At 54.8% G+C, this 14774-nt stretch overlaps 1 protein-coding gene across 1 annotated transcript in view; it reads left to right on the forward strand.

Moving 5' to 3' along the window:
* PLXNA2 (plexin A2) overlaps positions 1–12291 on the forward strand; it is a 211183-nt gene extending 198892 nt beyond the window's left edge. Inside the window, exons 27-32 of the mRNA XM_084865273.1 lie at positions 2955–3054; positions 4369–4559; positions 6335–6504; positions 9364–9576; positions 10230–10380; positions 11774–12291. Of these exons, the coding sequence (XP_084721399.1) occupies positions 2955–3054; positions 4369–4559; positions 6335–6504; positions 9364–9576; positions 10230–10380; positions 11774–11869 (921 nt within the window). The 3' untranslated portion in view covers positions 11870–12291. The remainder of the gene's footprint in view (positions 1–2954; positions 3055–4368; positions 4560–6334; positions 6505–9363; positions 9577–10229; positions 10381–11773) is intronic.
* Positions 12292–14774: the final 2483 nt, after the last annotated feature.

Genomic DNA, 14774 nt, shown 5'->3' on the forward strand with positions numbered 1-14774 from the left:
CTCCAGGGCAGGTGCCGGGCCTCTCTTCTCTGCCTGGGATGCCCTAACGCTGTGCCTGGGCTGCCCGTCCGACGGCTCCCGATCAGAAGAATGGGATATTCTGTTCTTACGGTGTTCGTCACACAACGCCCTTCTGATTCCCTGCTGCCATTTGTCATTCATGGATTCATTCCTTCCTCAAATATTTACCGAGCTTTATGGAGTGTGTGGCACTTCCCACCTGCTAGCCCTGAGTGACAGGGGACCACGGGGATTATCCCTCCCTCCAGGGGCCGGTGCTGCTGCTGCTGCTGCTGCTCATAATAACAGCACCAATGCCAACTCTCACCGAGTGCCCGCTGGGCACCGCGCCCTGCCCACAGTCCTTCCTGGCCCAGCATTTTTCATCTGCACAACAAACCTTAGACAAGATGATTATCCATCCCTTGGACAAAAGAGACCACTGAGGCACGGAGCGGGTGAGGTGGCTTTCCTGGAATAAGGTAGCCAGGAAGTGGCAGAGCCAAGGTCAGACCTCGCCAGGCATCCTGACCATAAACTTGCACTGCCTGTTGGTCAAGAGAAAGAGTGAGGACAGTTTGAGTGAGAGAGCCGAAACCGGTTTGGCTCAGTGGATAGAGCATTGGCCTGCTGACTGAAAGGTCTCAGGTTCGATTCCGGTCAAGGGCACGTACCTTGGTTGCGGGCACATCCCCAGTAGGGGGTGTGCAAGAGGCAGCTGGTCGATGTTTCTCTCTCATTGACATTTCTAACTCTCTATCCCTCTCAGTTTCTCTCTGTGTAAAATCAATAAAATACCTATATTTAAAAAAAAGAGAGAGAGAGAGAGAGAGAGAGAGAGAGAGAGAGAGAGAGAGAGAGAACGGGAGATTTGGTGACGAGGCCTGGAATTGAGTCGGACTGTGCTCATTCGGGGACATCTTGTGAATCTTCCTTTAGGTGACAATTGGTGGACAATAGGTAATCTGTCCTTTCTGACTTTGGATGCCCCCAGGCTTTGGAAGCATCATTTCTAGGCCATCAGGGGCAAGGAGAGTTCCCTCTGGCTCCAGACCTGGTGCTGATGCTGCAAACTGCTGGAGGTCCTGAGGGTGAACATCAGGGAGCTTGGCACCTGTCAGGCCCTGGCCCTGGCAGGACCCTGCAGCTTTAGGCCATCAGGCCAAAGATTGCCCTCTAGTTACCCTCCCCGGAGTCAAAGGTCCTTGGAGCTCCTAGGGTAGAAAATCTGCATAATGTTAATTAACAGAGAGAGGTTAACATCTTCCCGGGCTCCCGCAGATTTATGGGGAGGGTAAAATTACACGCCACCACTAAAACTGGCTATCAGGGAATCTCGTTAGCGATAATGTTCATTTATAGTTCGACTTCCCAACATCCAATTCTTTTTTGGGGGGGGTGGGAGAGAAGGACTGACAATTTAAGACCCAGAAAGATGGTTTTACGACTGGTGCGGCTATAAATCAAACTTATAAAGTTCATAAAAATTGTTAAAATAAAAAATGGTTTAATAGGAATGTTTTATGGCCCATAACATTATTATAGCTATTTTATTCCCTCCGCGTTAGGGGTTTAATTGGACCATCACAATTCTGGGGATTCTCCGTTTTTATTGGATGGAGGGCGATCTTAAATCACAATGGCCCCAAATGTCTTCAATATGGCTCCTCCTTTATCACCCTTGCCCTCCAGGCTGGGCGCTGCGCTGGGCACCCTCACAGAGAACTTTTTCTCTGAGTCGCCAAGAGCAGCCATTCTGTGTGAGGAACTCTTCGAGGTGGCCCAGGCCTTGTAGGACCCGGGCCAGAAAGAAATCCGAGCCAGAAAGGAAAATGGACTTCAGAGCAGTGTGACCGGAAATGAAGTCCCAATGAGGGGTAATGAGGAGAACCGGTGCTCTGGGGCCCGCAGACCTGGCTGCGGACGGTGTCTCTCAGGGTGTGATCTTGTAAGATGTTGCTTAACCCCTCCTTGATGCTTCGATTCCCTCATCTGAAAAATGGGAATCATTGTCCATAACTCATGAGGTTGAAAGGGGCCCGGTTCTAACCCAGCACTGCCCATAGAAATACGATGTAAGCCACATTTAAATTTTTACTATCCACATTTACAAAGTAAAGATACACCAATGACATTAATGTCAACAATATATTTATTTCACCCAACTGATCTGAAATAATTATCATTTCAGCATGCAGCCAATATAAAAATTATCAGTGAGATAGCTCATATTTTTTTATTCAAGCTAAGTCATTGAAACCCAGAGTATACTGAACATTTATTTATTTATTTATAATCTTCACCTGAGGATTTTTTTTTTCATTGCCTTTTAGAGAGAGTGGAAAGGAGGCAGGGGGAGAGAGAAACATCTATGTGAGAGAGACACATAGACTGATTGCCTCCTGCATGTACACTGACCCGGAGCAGGGAGCAATCCCTTTTGGTGTATGGGCCAACACTAACCACTTAGCAACACCAGCCAGGGCCTGAGCATTTCTTTGTAGCACATTTCAGTTCAGGCACCTACAGTGCATCTCGGTTTGGACTAACCTAGTGGTTGGCAAACTCATTAGTCAACAGAGCCAAATATCAACAGTACAACGATTGAAATTTCTTTGGAGAGCGACATTTTTTTAACTTCTTCTAACACCACTTCTTCAAAATAGACTCGCCCAGGCCGTGGTATTTTGTGGAAGAGCCACACTCAAGGGGCCAAAGAGCCGCATGTGGCTCTCGAGCCGCAGTTTGCCGACCACGGGACTAAACGAACTCCCAGGGCTCGGTAGCCACAGGTGGGAGCGCTGCCATGTTGAATGGCAGGAACTGCTACTTCCGGTATTCCTGAACTGCTTGCACTCTGCTCCACATCTTCTCCATAATTATATAAGTGCTTGACTACTCAGTCTCACAAGACACCAATAGTCACCCGCGCTGTACCTTCCATGCCCTTCTAGGTGTCAGACAGATCGGTGGTGGCTCTGGTCCCCAAACAGACCTCCTCCTACAACATCCCCGCCTCTGCCAGCATCTCCCGGACGTCCATCAGCAGATATGGTGAGGACCAGTCTCTGTGACCTTCCAGGGACCGCTCGCTGGCCTCCAGTCAGAGGCCTTTGCTCATTGGCTTCCCTCCCCGCCTAGTGCAGTGGTTCCCAGGGCAACCTACCTCCTCAGAGCTGCGGGGGCAGGTGGCACCCTGTGCCTTTCCTTCCACAGCCCAGGCCTGGTGAAGGAGTTCAAGGGGCACCTGGACGGGGGAGGTTCATAGATCCCAGGCTACGTCCGCGGTCTGGTTAGAGTATGAATAGTGCCCATTTTGCTCTCAAAAGCGTCCCGGTTTGGGCAGTTTGTGGTCCTAGCCTAAGGTGACCAGACGTCCCGCTTTTGGTGGGACAGTCCCCGATTTTTAACAGTTTGTCCCGCGTCCCGCGGCGTTTTTAAAAAGTCCCGATTTTCAAAAAATCGGGACTTTTTATTTTTATTTATTTTTAAAATATATTTTATTGATTTTTTTACAGAGAGGAAGGGAGAGAGATAGAGAGATAGAAAGGTCGATGAGAGAGAAATATCGACCAGCTGCCTTTTGCACACTCCCCACCAGGGATGTGCCCGCAACCAACGTACATGCCCCTGACCGGAATCAAACCTGGGACCTTTCAGTCTGCAGACCGACGCTCTACCACTGAGCCAAACCAGTTTCGGCAAAAATCGGGACTTTTTTAAAACGCCGCAGGACGTGGGACAAATAGTTAAAAATTGGGACGTCTGGTCACCTTAGCTTAGCCTGTCCACACTGAGGAGCGTTAGGGACCCCCATGCCTTCCGGGGCTGAGGTTCGGGTGCTTCTCTTACTCTGTTTCCTCTGGATGCACCTGTGCACGGAGGCTTGGGGCTCTCCAGCTGAAGGGCACCTCAGGACGGAGGCCAGCAGCCCCAAAAGGCCTTGGCCGTTCCCTATTCTAGGCCCCAAGAAGGGCCCCATGAACTTCGAAGAGGGGGGAATCCCAGCTCCCAGCTCCTGAGTATCAGGCTTTCCTCAAGGCCCTGGTGGAAATATTTGTTTGACATTTTACCTATTGGTCATCATGGCTGGAAGCATCAGGGGCGGGGGACTCTGAAATCCCCCAGGGCCCCTCCAGCTCCCAGAATCTCTAAATCCCCTTTTCACACAAAGCTCTCAGGCTGTCCTCATGCCAACTGTGAATCCCTAACCACTTCCCCCTGTCAGAGGAACCCAGGGTCCCCTTCCGATCGAAACTGGTGTCTTCCCAGTGGGCATGGCAGGCGGGCAGGGACGCTAGGAGGATTCTTCAGGCAAGGATGGTGCCCTCAGCTGCTCACAGGCCTCCGCCGCCCCCTTCTCCTCAGACTCCTCCTTCAGGTACACAGGCAGCCCCGACAGCCTGCGGTCCCGGGCCCCCATGATCACCCCGGACCTGGAGAGCGGGGTCAAGGTGTGGCACCTGGTGAAGAACCACGACCACGGAGACCAGAAGGAGGGTGACCGGGGCAGCAAGATGGTGTCGGAGATCTACCTGACCCGGCTGCTGGCCACCAAGGTAACGCCTGCTCTGCTCGGCCCCGGGGAGGACATCATGGAATCCGCCCCTCAAGGGGACCCAGAGGACGAGCCGGCCCAGGCCTCCGGACAGGCTTTCCGGGGGACCCTTCACCGCTGTTTCCTTCCCTTTGGCAAAAGTCATAGCCCGGTTGCTGCTCCCTGCCCACTCCCGGGCCCATCATCCCTCTCCCACATTTGCCCGAACCCCTCAGGAACAGACTGTGGTTTTCTTATTGGTGCTGGCTGAGCAGACATGCCGGCTTTCACCATCGCTGACTTGTCTGCCCACTTGCTGGCCACAATGGGAGGGGAAGCATGAAGGAAGGCCTGGTCCTGCCAATAATCACAGAGAAAGCTCCTCCCCGCTCCCCAGTCCCATCTGCCCCTGTTGGGGGCAGGGAGGGCTGCATTGCTGGAAACTGACATGAAGCCGCTCCCACTTCCCTCGCAGAGAAGTAACATGCCTGTTCCTGTGGCCACCGCACGGCGACGCAGGCCGGGCAGGGCTAGACTCCAGATACTCTCCCCACCGGCCCCAGGAAAATGCCACTGCACGTCCGGCACAGTGGCATCCAGGTTCCAGCTCTCAGACCTGCTTCCAGAAATGGCCCCCAAAAAACACCAGCCAGCCACATGTCTTTCCTTCTGCTGTGCCTAAAAGGCCAATGAGAGACCCACAAAGAGGCACCAGGGTTAGACGTGTTCCTGGCCCAGAGAGGTATTTCTGGATCCTGTGAGCTGTGGGACCCAGGCCCAGTCTGTCCCTCCACAGAAGCCCTCCGAGGCCCTGAGGGTCCGGGCTCTGCCTGAGGGTTAGATCTGGACCCTTCACTCCAGCCCCGACTCCAGACACCACTTACCCCAGGCCCCTGACATCATAAGCCTTTTCACACCTACCAGACCCTCGCAGGGGTCCTCAAACTTTTTAAAGTGGGGGCCAGATCACGGTCCCTCAGAGAGCTGGAGGGCCGGACTATATGAACTACTAATTCCTACTGTAACACCTCGGCTGCGCTCACTGCCCAAAAAACCTGGCGGGCCGGATCAGACTCCTCTGCGGGCCGCATGTGGCCCGCGGGCCGTAGTTTGAAGACCCCGAGCAGGGGTCCGGCCCTCCAGCTCTCTGAGGGACCGTGATCTGGCCCCCACTTTAAAAAGTTTGAGGACCCCTGCGAATCTACGGTAAGGTGACCAGACATCCCGCTTTTGGCAGGACAGTTCCGATTTTTAACAATTTGTCCCCCGTCCCACAGCGTTTTAAAAAAGTCCTGATTTTTGGAAAGATTCTTTTAAATCTTTTGGACTTTTTAAAAATGCCACAGAATGCGGGACAAATTGTTAAAAATTGGGACGTCTGGTCACCTTACTCTATGGCCCTGCCATGTCTCTGCCAGGAGGCTCCCAGTCTTCCAGCTGGTTCTTCAGACACCCTCTTCTATCAGCCTGCACCCCACTTCCCCGTGGAAGCCTGGGCTCGGAGCTCTCATTATCTTCCCTCCTGGCACGGACACTGCATAGATGTGGCATGTGGCTGCACATGGGAACAGATCTTCTCAGGAATGTGCAGCCCATTCCGTCCCTCCTGCCTCCCCGACATCCCAACGGTCACCTCCCCACCCCCACCCCCTCCACCGTCTGCTCAGGCTGGAGTCGCAGACACATTTCCAAGGCGGGACTGGTCCAAGGCACCATCTGGTCTGCCCTCCTGCTGCCTGCTGCCCCCCTTCTCTCCCCGCCCCTTCACCTCGTCTTCTCCCCCTGCCCCTCCCCCAGGGCACCCTGCAGAAGTTCGTGGATGACCTGTTCGAGACCCTGTTCAGCACTGTGCACCGGGGCAGCGCGCTCCCCCTGGCCATCAAGTACATGTTTGACTTCCTGGACGAGCAGGCGGACAGACACAGCATCCACGACACAGATGTGCGGCACACCTGGAAGAGCAACTGGTAACCCCCGGGGAGGCTGCAAGCTGCGAGCGGGAGGGGCTGGGACCCGTAGGGTCCCAGGAGACGGAGGAGCCAGTTCGCTGTGGCTGCGAAGCCCAGGCGCCTTGGGCAAATAGCGCACATATGCTCTGCAGAGACACCAGGGTCCCCAGCTGCCACCGAGGGGGGCCTGCCTGGCTTAGCGCCCAGGGACAGGATGCACACTTTTTTTTTTTTTTTTAATATTTTTATTTTTATTGATTTCAGAGAGGAAGGGAGAGGGAGAGGAGAGAGAGAAATACCAATGATGAGAGAGAACCACTCATCGGTTGCTTTCTGCACGCCCCCTACTGGGGATCGAGCCCGCAACCCCGGGCATGTGTCCTTGACTGGAATCGAACCTGGGACCCTTCCGTCTGCAGGCTGGTGCTCTATCCACTGAGCCAAACCAGCTAGGGCCAGGACACACACTTGAGCTTGGCCCTGTCCGGTGGAGGCCTTTCCCCAGGAAGCACCTCCTCCCTGGCTCTGAGGTCTTCGTTCTCAGGGAGAGGGAGCTGGGGGAACCCACACAAAGCCTCATCTGAGAACTAGCAGCTGAGCCTCAGAGCCAGGCAGCGCCCGGCACCCTGAGTGGGACAGCGTCTGAGGCACTTCCTGAGCCCTGGGAGCCCTGAGTTAAGCCGAGAGCCCTGAGGAAGGTGGCCCTCGCTCTGGAGAGAGCTCACGGATCAGGAGGAGGTCCCTGCACACCTGATCCCTGAAGGCCGAGGTTTTACCCCGTGGCTGTCCGGGAGCAGCGGGCCAATGTCCTGCAAGCTCGCCTCTCTCTCCTGAAAGTAACCTCTGCAGCCAGACCCAGCGTGGGGAGGCAGCACCCACAGGCCGCGGCATGAGCCCTCTCTCCCCTGGGTTTGAACCCGGACCAAAAGCTAAGCGAAGGGCTGGCTTTCAGGTCCGATCGGGCCTGGCCAGGAGCGGGAGTCAAAACCCTGTCCTTCGGGAAAAAGCACAGAGAGTGGAGAAAGGAGGTCCAGGCACTGGGGTTGGGCAAGCAGCCCGCACAGCTGTCTGGAGTCAGCGATCTCTTCAGAAAACAGAGCCGGCACAGATGGGCCCAGGCTGCTATTTGGGAATCCAAAGTCCTAGCAACCAGCAAAACACTTTGGAAATACCCAGCCCCGATCTCAAATGTTCCTTCCTCTCTGGTGTGTCATGGCTGCTGAGCCCATGGTGCACTTCACCGGGGCAGGCTCTTTGCTTTGTCCCGGGGGCAGGGGCAGGGATGGCTCCTTTGTGTTGCTGGGAGTAGGCAAATTCAGGGAAATCGAAAGAAAAGTCTTGATTCTCCCCATCTCTGTGCCTCCTGCTGCTGGCCAGGCCGGAATCATAGAAATCCCCTCCCCTGCTGTGGTGGCGGGGAGTCCCCTTGCCTAGACTCATATAGCCAATGTCCGAAGAAAGGCAGTCAGGAGCTCCCCAAGGCTGCTGGTGGAAGGGGGGGTGGGGGGGGGGGGGAAGAGATGTGTCACCTCTCAGTGGGGGCAGCTTCTCCCAGGTTATGGGAAGCAGGTCATCATCATCCTAATGACCATTTATTTATTGTAAATAGATTTTTATTTATTTCATAGAGAGGAAATGGAGAGATAGAGAGAGAGAGAGAGATCAGTGATGAGAGAGAATCATTGATCAGTTGCCTCCTGCACACCCAATACTGGGGATCGAGCCCACAACCCAGTCATGTGCCCTGACCGGGAATCGAACCATGACCTCCTGGTTCATGGGTCGATGCTTAACCACTGGGCCACACCTGCCAGGCTAGACCATTTATTTTGGAAGATAAGCAGAAAACCTAAAGAAAGGGCTTGGAGTGGGCAAAGCAGATATTTCCCAAGATCTGACAGGACTAAGATTTTTCAGGAAAGATTGGGGTCCATCAGAGTCAAGAGAGGATGAGAAACGGGAGAGGAGAGGTAGGCTGGGTTGCTGGACCCGCACCTCAAGCCAGAGGACAGAGCTCACTCCACAGAAGAGCCAAAGGAGTTAAGGCCGGAGGCAGCTGGAGGAGAAGGCAGAGTTGGGAAAGGCAGGAATGAAAAAACAGCAGCTGTTCTGGGTTTGACGGAGACTAAACGGGCTTACCCTCCTCCTGGCCTGAGGAGCGGAGCAAATGGGTTCCGCTCCGATTATGAATCCCCGCTCTGCCGAGGGAACCCTCTGAAGGACCGATCGGTTCCTCCTGGGGTGGGAAACACGGAGCAACAGCGGGTCATTCCCAGCGCCCACAATGGCCTCCTCTGCTCCCCCGGCCCTGCCCAGACACATGAAAGCCCTAGGGGAGGCCCCGGGGCGAGTCCTGAAAGACCTGCCCCCAGGGAGCCCATTCCTCACCCCAGCAGCCGGCTGCCCCGGGAAGCGGCCTGGGCTGGGCGGGGGGCACAGGTGGCGCCCTCTGTGCCCTTTCGAGGCCCAGTCTGGGGACAATGGCCACGGGCACCGCGGAGGGGCTCGGGGGGCCCGCTGGCTTTGTGTGAAGCCTTGAGAAAATGGTGCCGTTCTCAGTACTGGGGCAGCCCCGGGGCACGGAGGCCCTTGGAAACGGCTGCCAGGAGGGACCAGAACGCCCCTCGCCTGCCCCCGGCTCTGGGAGAGCAGGCTCAGCCCCACGAGGGTGCCCTGGCGTCTCTCCTTCTCTCTCTGGATCAGGAGCGGCTTGAGCTACATGTGCAGGCCTGGCTGGACCACTTTTCTGTCCCTCCATTCCTTGCCCTTTGGAGAGAGAACTTGCATTTGGGGGGTGCAGGGGGGAGATGTTAGGGGCCAGCATCAGGGGTGCGGCCGAGGCGCAGCTCTCAGGGTCTGCCCCGCCTCTCCCTCCAGCCTCCCTCTGCGCTTCTGGGTGAACGTGATCAAGAACCCCCAGTTCGTGTTTGACATCCACAAAGGCAGCATCACGGACGCCTGCCTCTCCGTGGTGGCCCAGACCTTCATGGACTCCTGCTCCACGTCAGAGCACCGGCTGGGCAAGGACTCCCCGTCCAACAAGCTGCTGTACGCCAAGGACATCCCCAGCTACAAGAGCTGGGTGGAGAGGTCAGTGGCGCCCGAGGACAGGCCCCTGCCCGCTGCCTGCTCCTGCCCCCACCCTGCGGCTTCCACTGGCCCAGCACTCACAGCTGTGTTTGGTACCTTTCTACCTGCTCCGTCCTTCCCCTGGACTGCACTGCCTGCTTGGGGGGGGGGGGGGGGGAAGCTTTATGGCCTTGGAAATCAGGTCAAGGTCATTATCACCCTAATTACCATTTATTGAGCACGTGCTAAGCACCCAGCACTGTGATAAAGATTTTGTCTGTACCAATATCTGACAGAGTCGTGAAGTGGGTAGGATCACCACCCTCATTTTTCTGATAAGGAAACTGAGGCACAGAGAGGGTGAGTCACTTGCCCCAAGGTCAAACAGCTAGCGGGTATAGCAGAGCTGAGATGTGAAGATGAGGATTCTGCTCAGAGTCTGGGCTTTTCACCACTGGAGGGCACTGCAGCCAGGAGCTCGCAGCTAGACGGAACCTGGCCTTAGGGGGGTAAGGTGGCCTGTCTGGGCGCCTCCACCTCAGATTGAGGCCAGAGGCCAGCCCCATCGGAAGAGAAAGAAGAAGGCGCTAGTGAATGGGGGGGACTCCTCAGGCTCCCAAGGGGTTCCGGGTCAGGGTGAGCCCCCCTCAAGGAGCCTGTCCTCTGCACGGCAGATACTATGCAGACATCGCCAAGCTGCCCGCCATCAGCGACCAGGACATGAACGCCTACCTCGCCGAGCAGTCCCGCCTGCACGCAGTGGAGTTCCACATGCTGAGCGCCCTCAATGAGATCTACTCCTACGTCAGCAAGTACAGCGAGGAGGTAAGTTACACCGGGCCCCGGGCCCCGGGCCACAGGCGCCAACATGCCCCAGGCTAGGTGGTTACACACTACGCCCGTGCTTGTCCTTACATGGCAGCACCCGAAGGTCATTTAGAAAGCACATTCACGGAGGCAAAACCCCTGGGCTCCAGCATCAGCCCCCTCCTTCCAGAGGCAGCCCACCTCCCCTGGCTCCTCCAGCTCTCCCTTACACTTTGCCTCAACTTTCGCTCATCCTAACGCAATAAATAAAAAAATTACACAGTAAATAACACTTTTAGTTAATGTTGTTGTTCTTCAGTGGGAAGTGTCGTACGATGCATTTCATTCTTCCTTAAACACTGAATCCGTGTGCACTTGGGCACAGCCTGTCGGTGACCTTCATGTGGTGGCAGCTCCACAGGACAGCTTCAGGGAAATCACCGGCCACACGTGAGCGTTGTGCCTGAAAGCGGTGTCAGTAATAATAACCATGATGATACCAATAACGGACGCTTGCATAGCACGTTCTAAATGCCGGGTGTTGGTTCAAACATCTTCGCTGTGCAGGGGACCCTGGAACAACATGGTGTGAATTGTACAATCCACTTGCACATGGGTTTTTTGTTTTGTTTTTTCACTTGACCGCAATTCAGTGAGCTCGCACAGATCAAGCCCACATTGTTTGGAGATCAACTATACTCTTGGGACTCACCCATGCAGAGGGTTGGCTGTAATTATACGAGAATCTTCTGCTGTCTGGGACCGTGGTTGGCAAAATGCGGCTCTCGAGCCACGTGCGGCTCTTTGGCCCCTTGAGAGTGGCTCTTCCACAAAATACCACGGCCTCTGAGAGTCTATTTTGAAGAAGTGGTGTTAGAAGAAGTTGAAGTTTAAAAATTTTGGCTTTCCAAAGAAATTTCAGTCATTGTATTGTTGACATTTGGCTCTGTTGACTAACAAGTTTGCCGACCACTGGTCTGGGAGGTCAGCACCGCTCATCCCTGTGCTGTTCCAGGATCCCTATATACATACATGCATACATAACATGTAATTATACACACGTGCACACATATATGAATACACAGATACAGACATAGTTAAGCCTGGGCATTACTTAAAGCAGGGGTCCTCAAACTTTTTAAAGTGGGGGCCAGATCACGGTCCCTCAGAGAGCTGGAGGGCCGGACTATATGAACTACTAATTCCTACTGTAACACCTCGGCTGCGCTCACTGCCCAAAAAACCTGGCGGGCCGGATCATACTCCTCTGCGGGCCGCAGTTTGAAGACCCCTGACTTAAAGTGATGCTCACTAGGGGAGAACGCCAAGGCAGGGAGAAGGATGGAAGATTCGGAAACAGCGTCTCCTCCCCTGAGTCCTGAAGTCCCCCCACCTCTGCTTTGTTCCTCAGCTCATCGGGGCGCTGGAGCAGGACGAGCAGGCCCGGCGCCAGCGGCTGGCCTACAAGGTGGAACAGCTCATAAACGCCATGTCCATCGAGAGCTGAGAGACGGAGCCTCCCGTTCCTGGGAAGAGGGACCCGCGAAAGCTGTGACACCGGGCGTCTCGGGAGGAAGGAAGGACGAGTGAAGGGGATCGGACCCTAGAGCTTGCTGATCCTCCGAGACCCCATCCTGGGGAGAGGGGAGGGCCCCTCTCCCACGCCAGCCAAGTCTCCTCGCAGGCGGATCCTACAGGAGAGACCCTGGGCGTCCTCACCCGCGGGCCGCACAGGAGAGGAGCAGGGCCGCGGAGGACGGAGGCGGCCCTCCAAGCCGAGAGGCGCCAGCTGGACACGGTTCTTGCCTCTGGGACTGCTGCTTTGCATGAAAACTCATTTGATGTATATTGGGGAAATAATGAGAACTTTATTTAATTTTTTTTAAGAAAAAAAAAAAGAAAGAAAACCGGAAATAAAACAAAACAAAAGCTTCCCTGTTAATCCCGTCCAACTTTTGTTGAATTCTGGGTCCTATCCCCCGCCTTCCTTCTCTCCTGTCCCCGGCGCTCCTTCCTTACCTAATCCACGTCTCCAAATGCCAGGAAAAAAGAAAAAACCTACAGAGAGGCTGAGAGAAATCGGAGGGGAGATTGTTGTTTCTTTAAAAAAAAATTAAAAATTAAATAAAAATAAAAAAAAAAAAAACGAGGAGAAGAAGAATGAGCACAAGTCTGCACCAAACACTTTGCAAAACTATAGAGGCCAGTAAAACCTGGAATTATCCAGGCAGCCAGAGAGCGTGGGAACGGCAGAACTTTGCACCAATTGCCAAGCCACGGAGCGGCTCTGCCTGGCGGATGGGAAATTGAGCTTTACAGACCACACACCTGTATATTCTCAGCTCTCGAGAGAGGTGTCTCTAGAGTCTAGAGTACCAATGCTTTTTGCTACTGGTTTTTTGTTGTTGTTGTTTGTTTGTTTTGTGTGTGTGTGTGTGTGTTTTATTTAATCCCAAACCTCAGCAAATGAGGAGCTGATCTTTGGTACCTTTCCCTTTGGTTTCCCTGAAGTTCCTACCGGAAGTGGGGGAGCAGTGGGCCTCGCTCAGACCAGACGCCGGGCCTCCCTGAGGACATGAGCAGCTCGGCCTTAACATCAGTCACTGTCCGGAGCCAGGAGCCCTGGGGAAAGGGTTGGAGGCACTGGGCCAGGCCTCCAGGAGGCTCCTTGTGGGGGGCATGGGTGTTTGGCTTTGGACGCCGTTCCAATCCACTAGAGGTTTTTCCAGTGAAAGAGAAAACAAAAATCCAACATCACACCATGTTTACAGCAAGCAGTACCTGCAGAGCATCGTTTTCAGCAGCCGCCGTCTTCCCTGCTCTGCTTGTTTCTTTCCTCCTCTTGTGCCTGGAGAGGGGAGGAACCCTTCGCCCGCATGTGGACGCTCCTGACGGCGCCCTTCCCGGGGAGAAAAGACGGTGGATCCCATGACGTCGGCCTCTCTTGTCCTTGTGAGTCATAGGGACAGGCAGGCGGTTTTCCCTGGGCTCCTTTCCTGCTCTCTAAAGCCACGGTGACGGACTCTCTGGAGCGCAATTTGCAAACAGGCCACAGGGCCAAGCCCCAGAGGACTCTGGGGAGCCAGTGGGAGTCCCCGAGAGGAAGGCACTCTGTGGGGGACAAGACCTTGGTGACCAGGACAGCCCCCCGAGTTTCCAGGCCTCCCACGTTGGCACGGATCCAAGCAGACGGCTCCAACTTCCCTACAAGCAGCACCGAAGTGCGGGGGAAGCAGGACAAGAGAGAGGCGAAGGGATGGGACATGGGGGAGGCAGGAGCGGACCGACCTCCCCTTCCCACCTACTTTTCAAGGGGCTGCTGCAGTGCTGGGAAACCAGACCAGCCATCCCCAGAGAGACCAGACCAGAGTCATTTCCTCTGTAATTAACTCTGGGCCCCAGCTTCTCTGGGTCCTGATTTACCTCCAAACAATTCCCACTTCCAGAGGCTCTGCTGACCACACTGGATTCCCAGGGAAGGCCTGGGGGAGGGAGACTTAGGGCTGGCTTCCTTCCCTGGCGTGTGGCTTTGGGCTGCCGAGCTAACCCCACAGCAGACACCGCCTGCTCTCAGCTCCGGTTTCTTGCCTGAATGCAGTTGACAAACGGGAAGAGAAAAGCATTCAGCTAAATACTCAGGAAACTTGCTTGTTTTCATTATAATTCACGGCCAGCCATGCCAAGGCCACTCTCTTCTGATAATCCTCTTCTGTGAAAGTTTCTCTGGGCTCCATTAACGGCCTGAAAGAAATACTAATGACCGGCCTCCCGCACTCAGCCAAAGTGTTTACTCTTCTCAGCACCCAAAGCTTATCAGCTCACAGCCCGTGATTTATGGAGATGAAAAGAGAGGAGATACAGGCAAGAGGCATGTGAGAAGGAACTCTGTGCTACCCACACACACACACACACAAAGCTGGCTCGTCTGTTACTTCTGAGGGCTGAATGCAGGTTTTCCCATCACACCATTGCTCTAACTGGCACCCAGCACGTGGCTCCACCAAGAAGCAAAGCAAGTTAGACATCGCCATCTCTTACCTCCGTGCCTCCACCTGGGCCTCTCCCAGCAGCTACTTCCGGTGGTCACTCGCTGCCCCCAGGGATGCTTCCTGAAGGTTCTTGGAGAGTGCAGAGAAGGATGGGAGATGAGGGGGTAGACTGAAAAAAGCAGCCACACCAACAGAAGAGCCAGCGCTGGCAAGAGACGTGGCCCCGTTTCTCGGGATTCCATGGAGTCCTACAGGGAGAGACCATGGGCGTTGGGGAAGTTGGGTTGGCAAGAACATGGCGGAGGGGCATGGAAATGTCGGTTGGACTCACGCCAGGCTAGGAGGGTACGGGGTGGTAGAGCCTTGCCCCCTCTCTGGCTTTTCAACTATTCCTCCTCCACCTCTATTGCTCTTGACCTTGGA

This window comes from Pipistrellus hanaki (genome assembly GCF_964339955.1).
Source record: "Pipistrellus hanaki genome assembly, chromosome: 18".
Taxonomy (NCBI): Eukaryota; Metazoa; Chordata; class Mammalia; order Chiroptera; family Vespertilionidae; genus Pipistrellus; species Pipistrellus hanaki.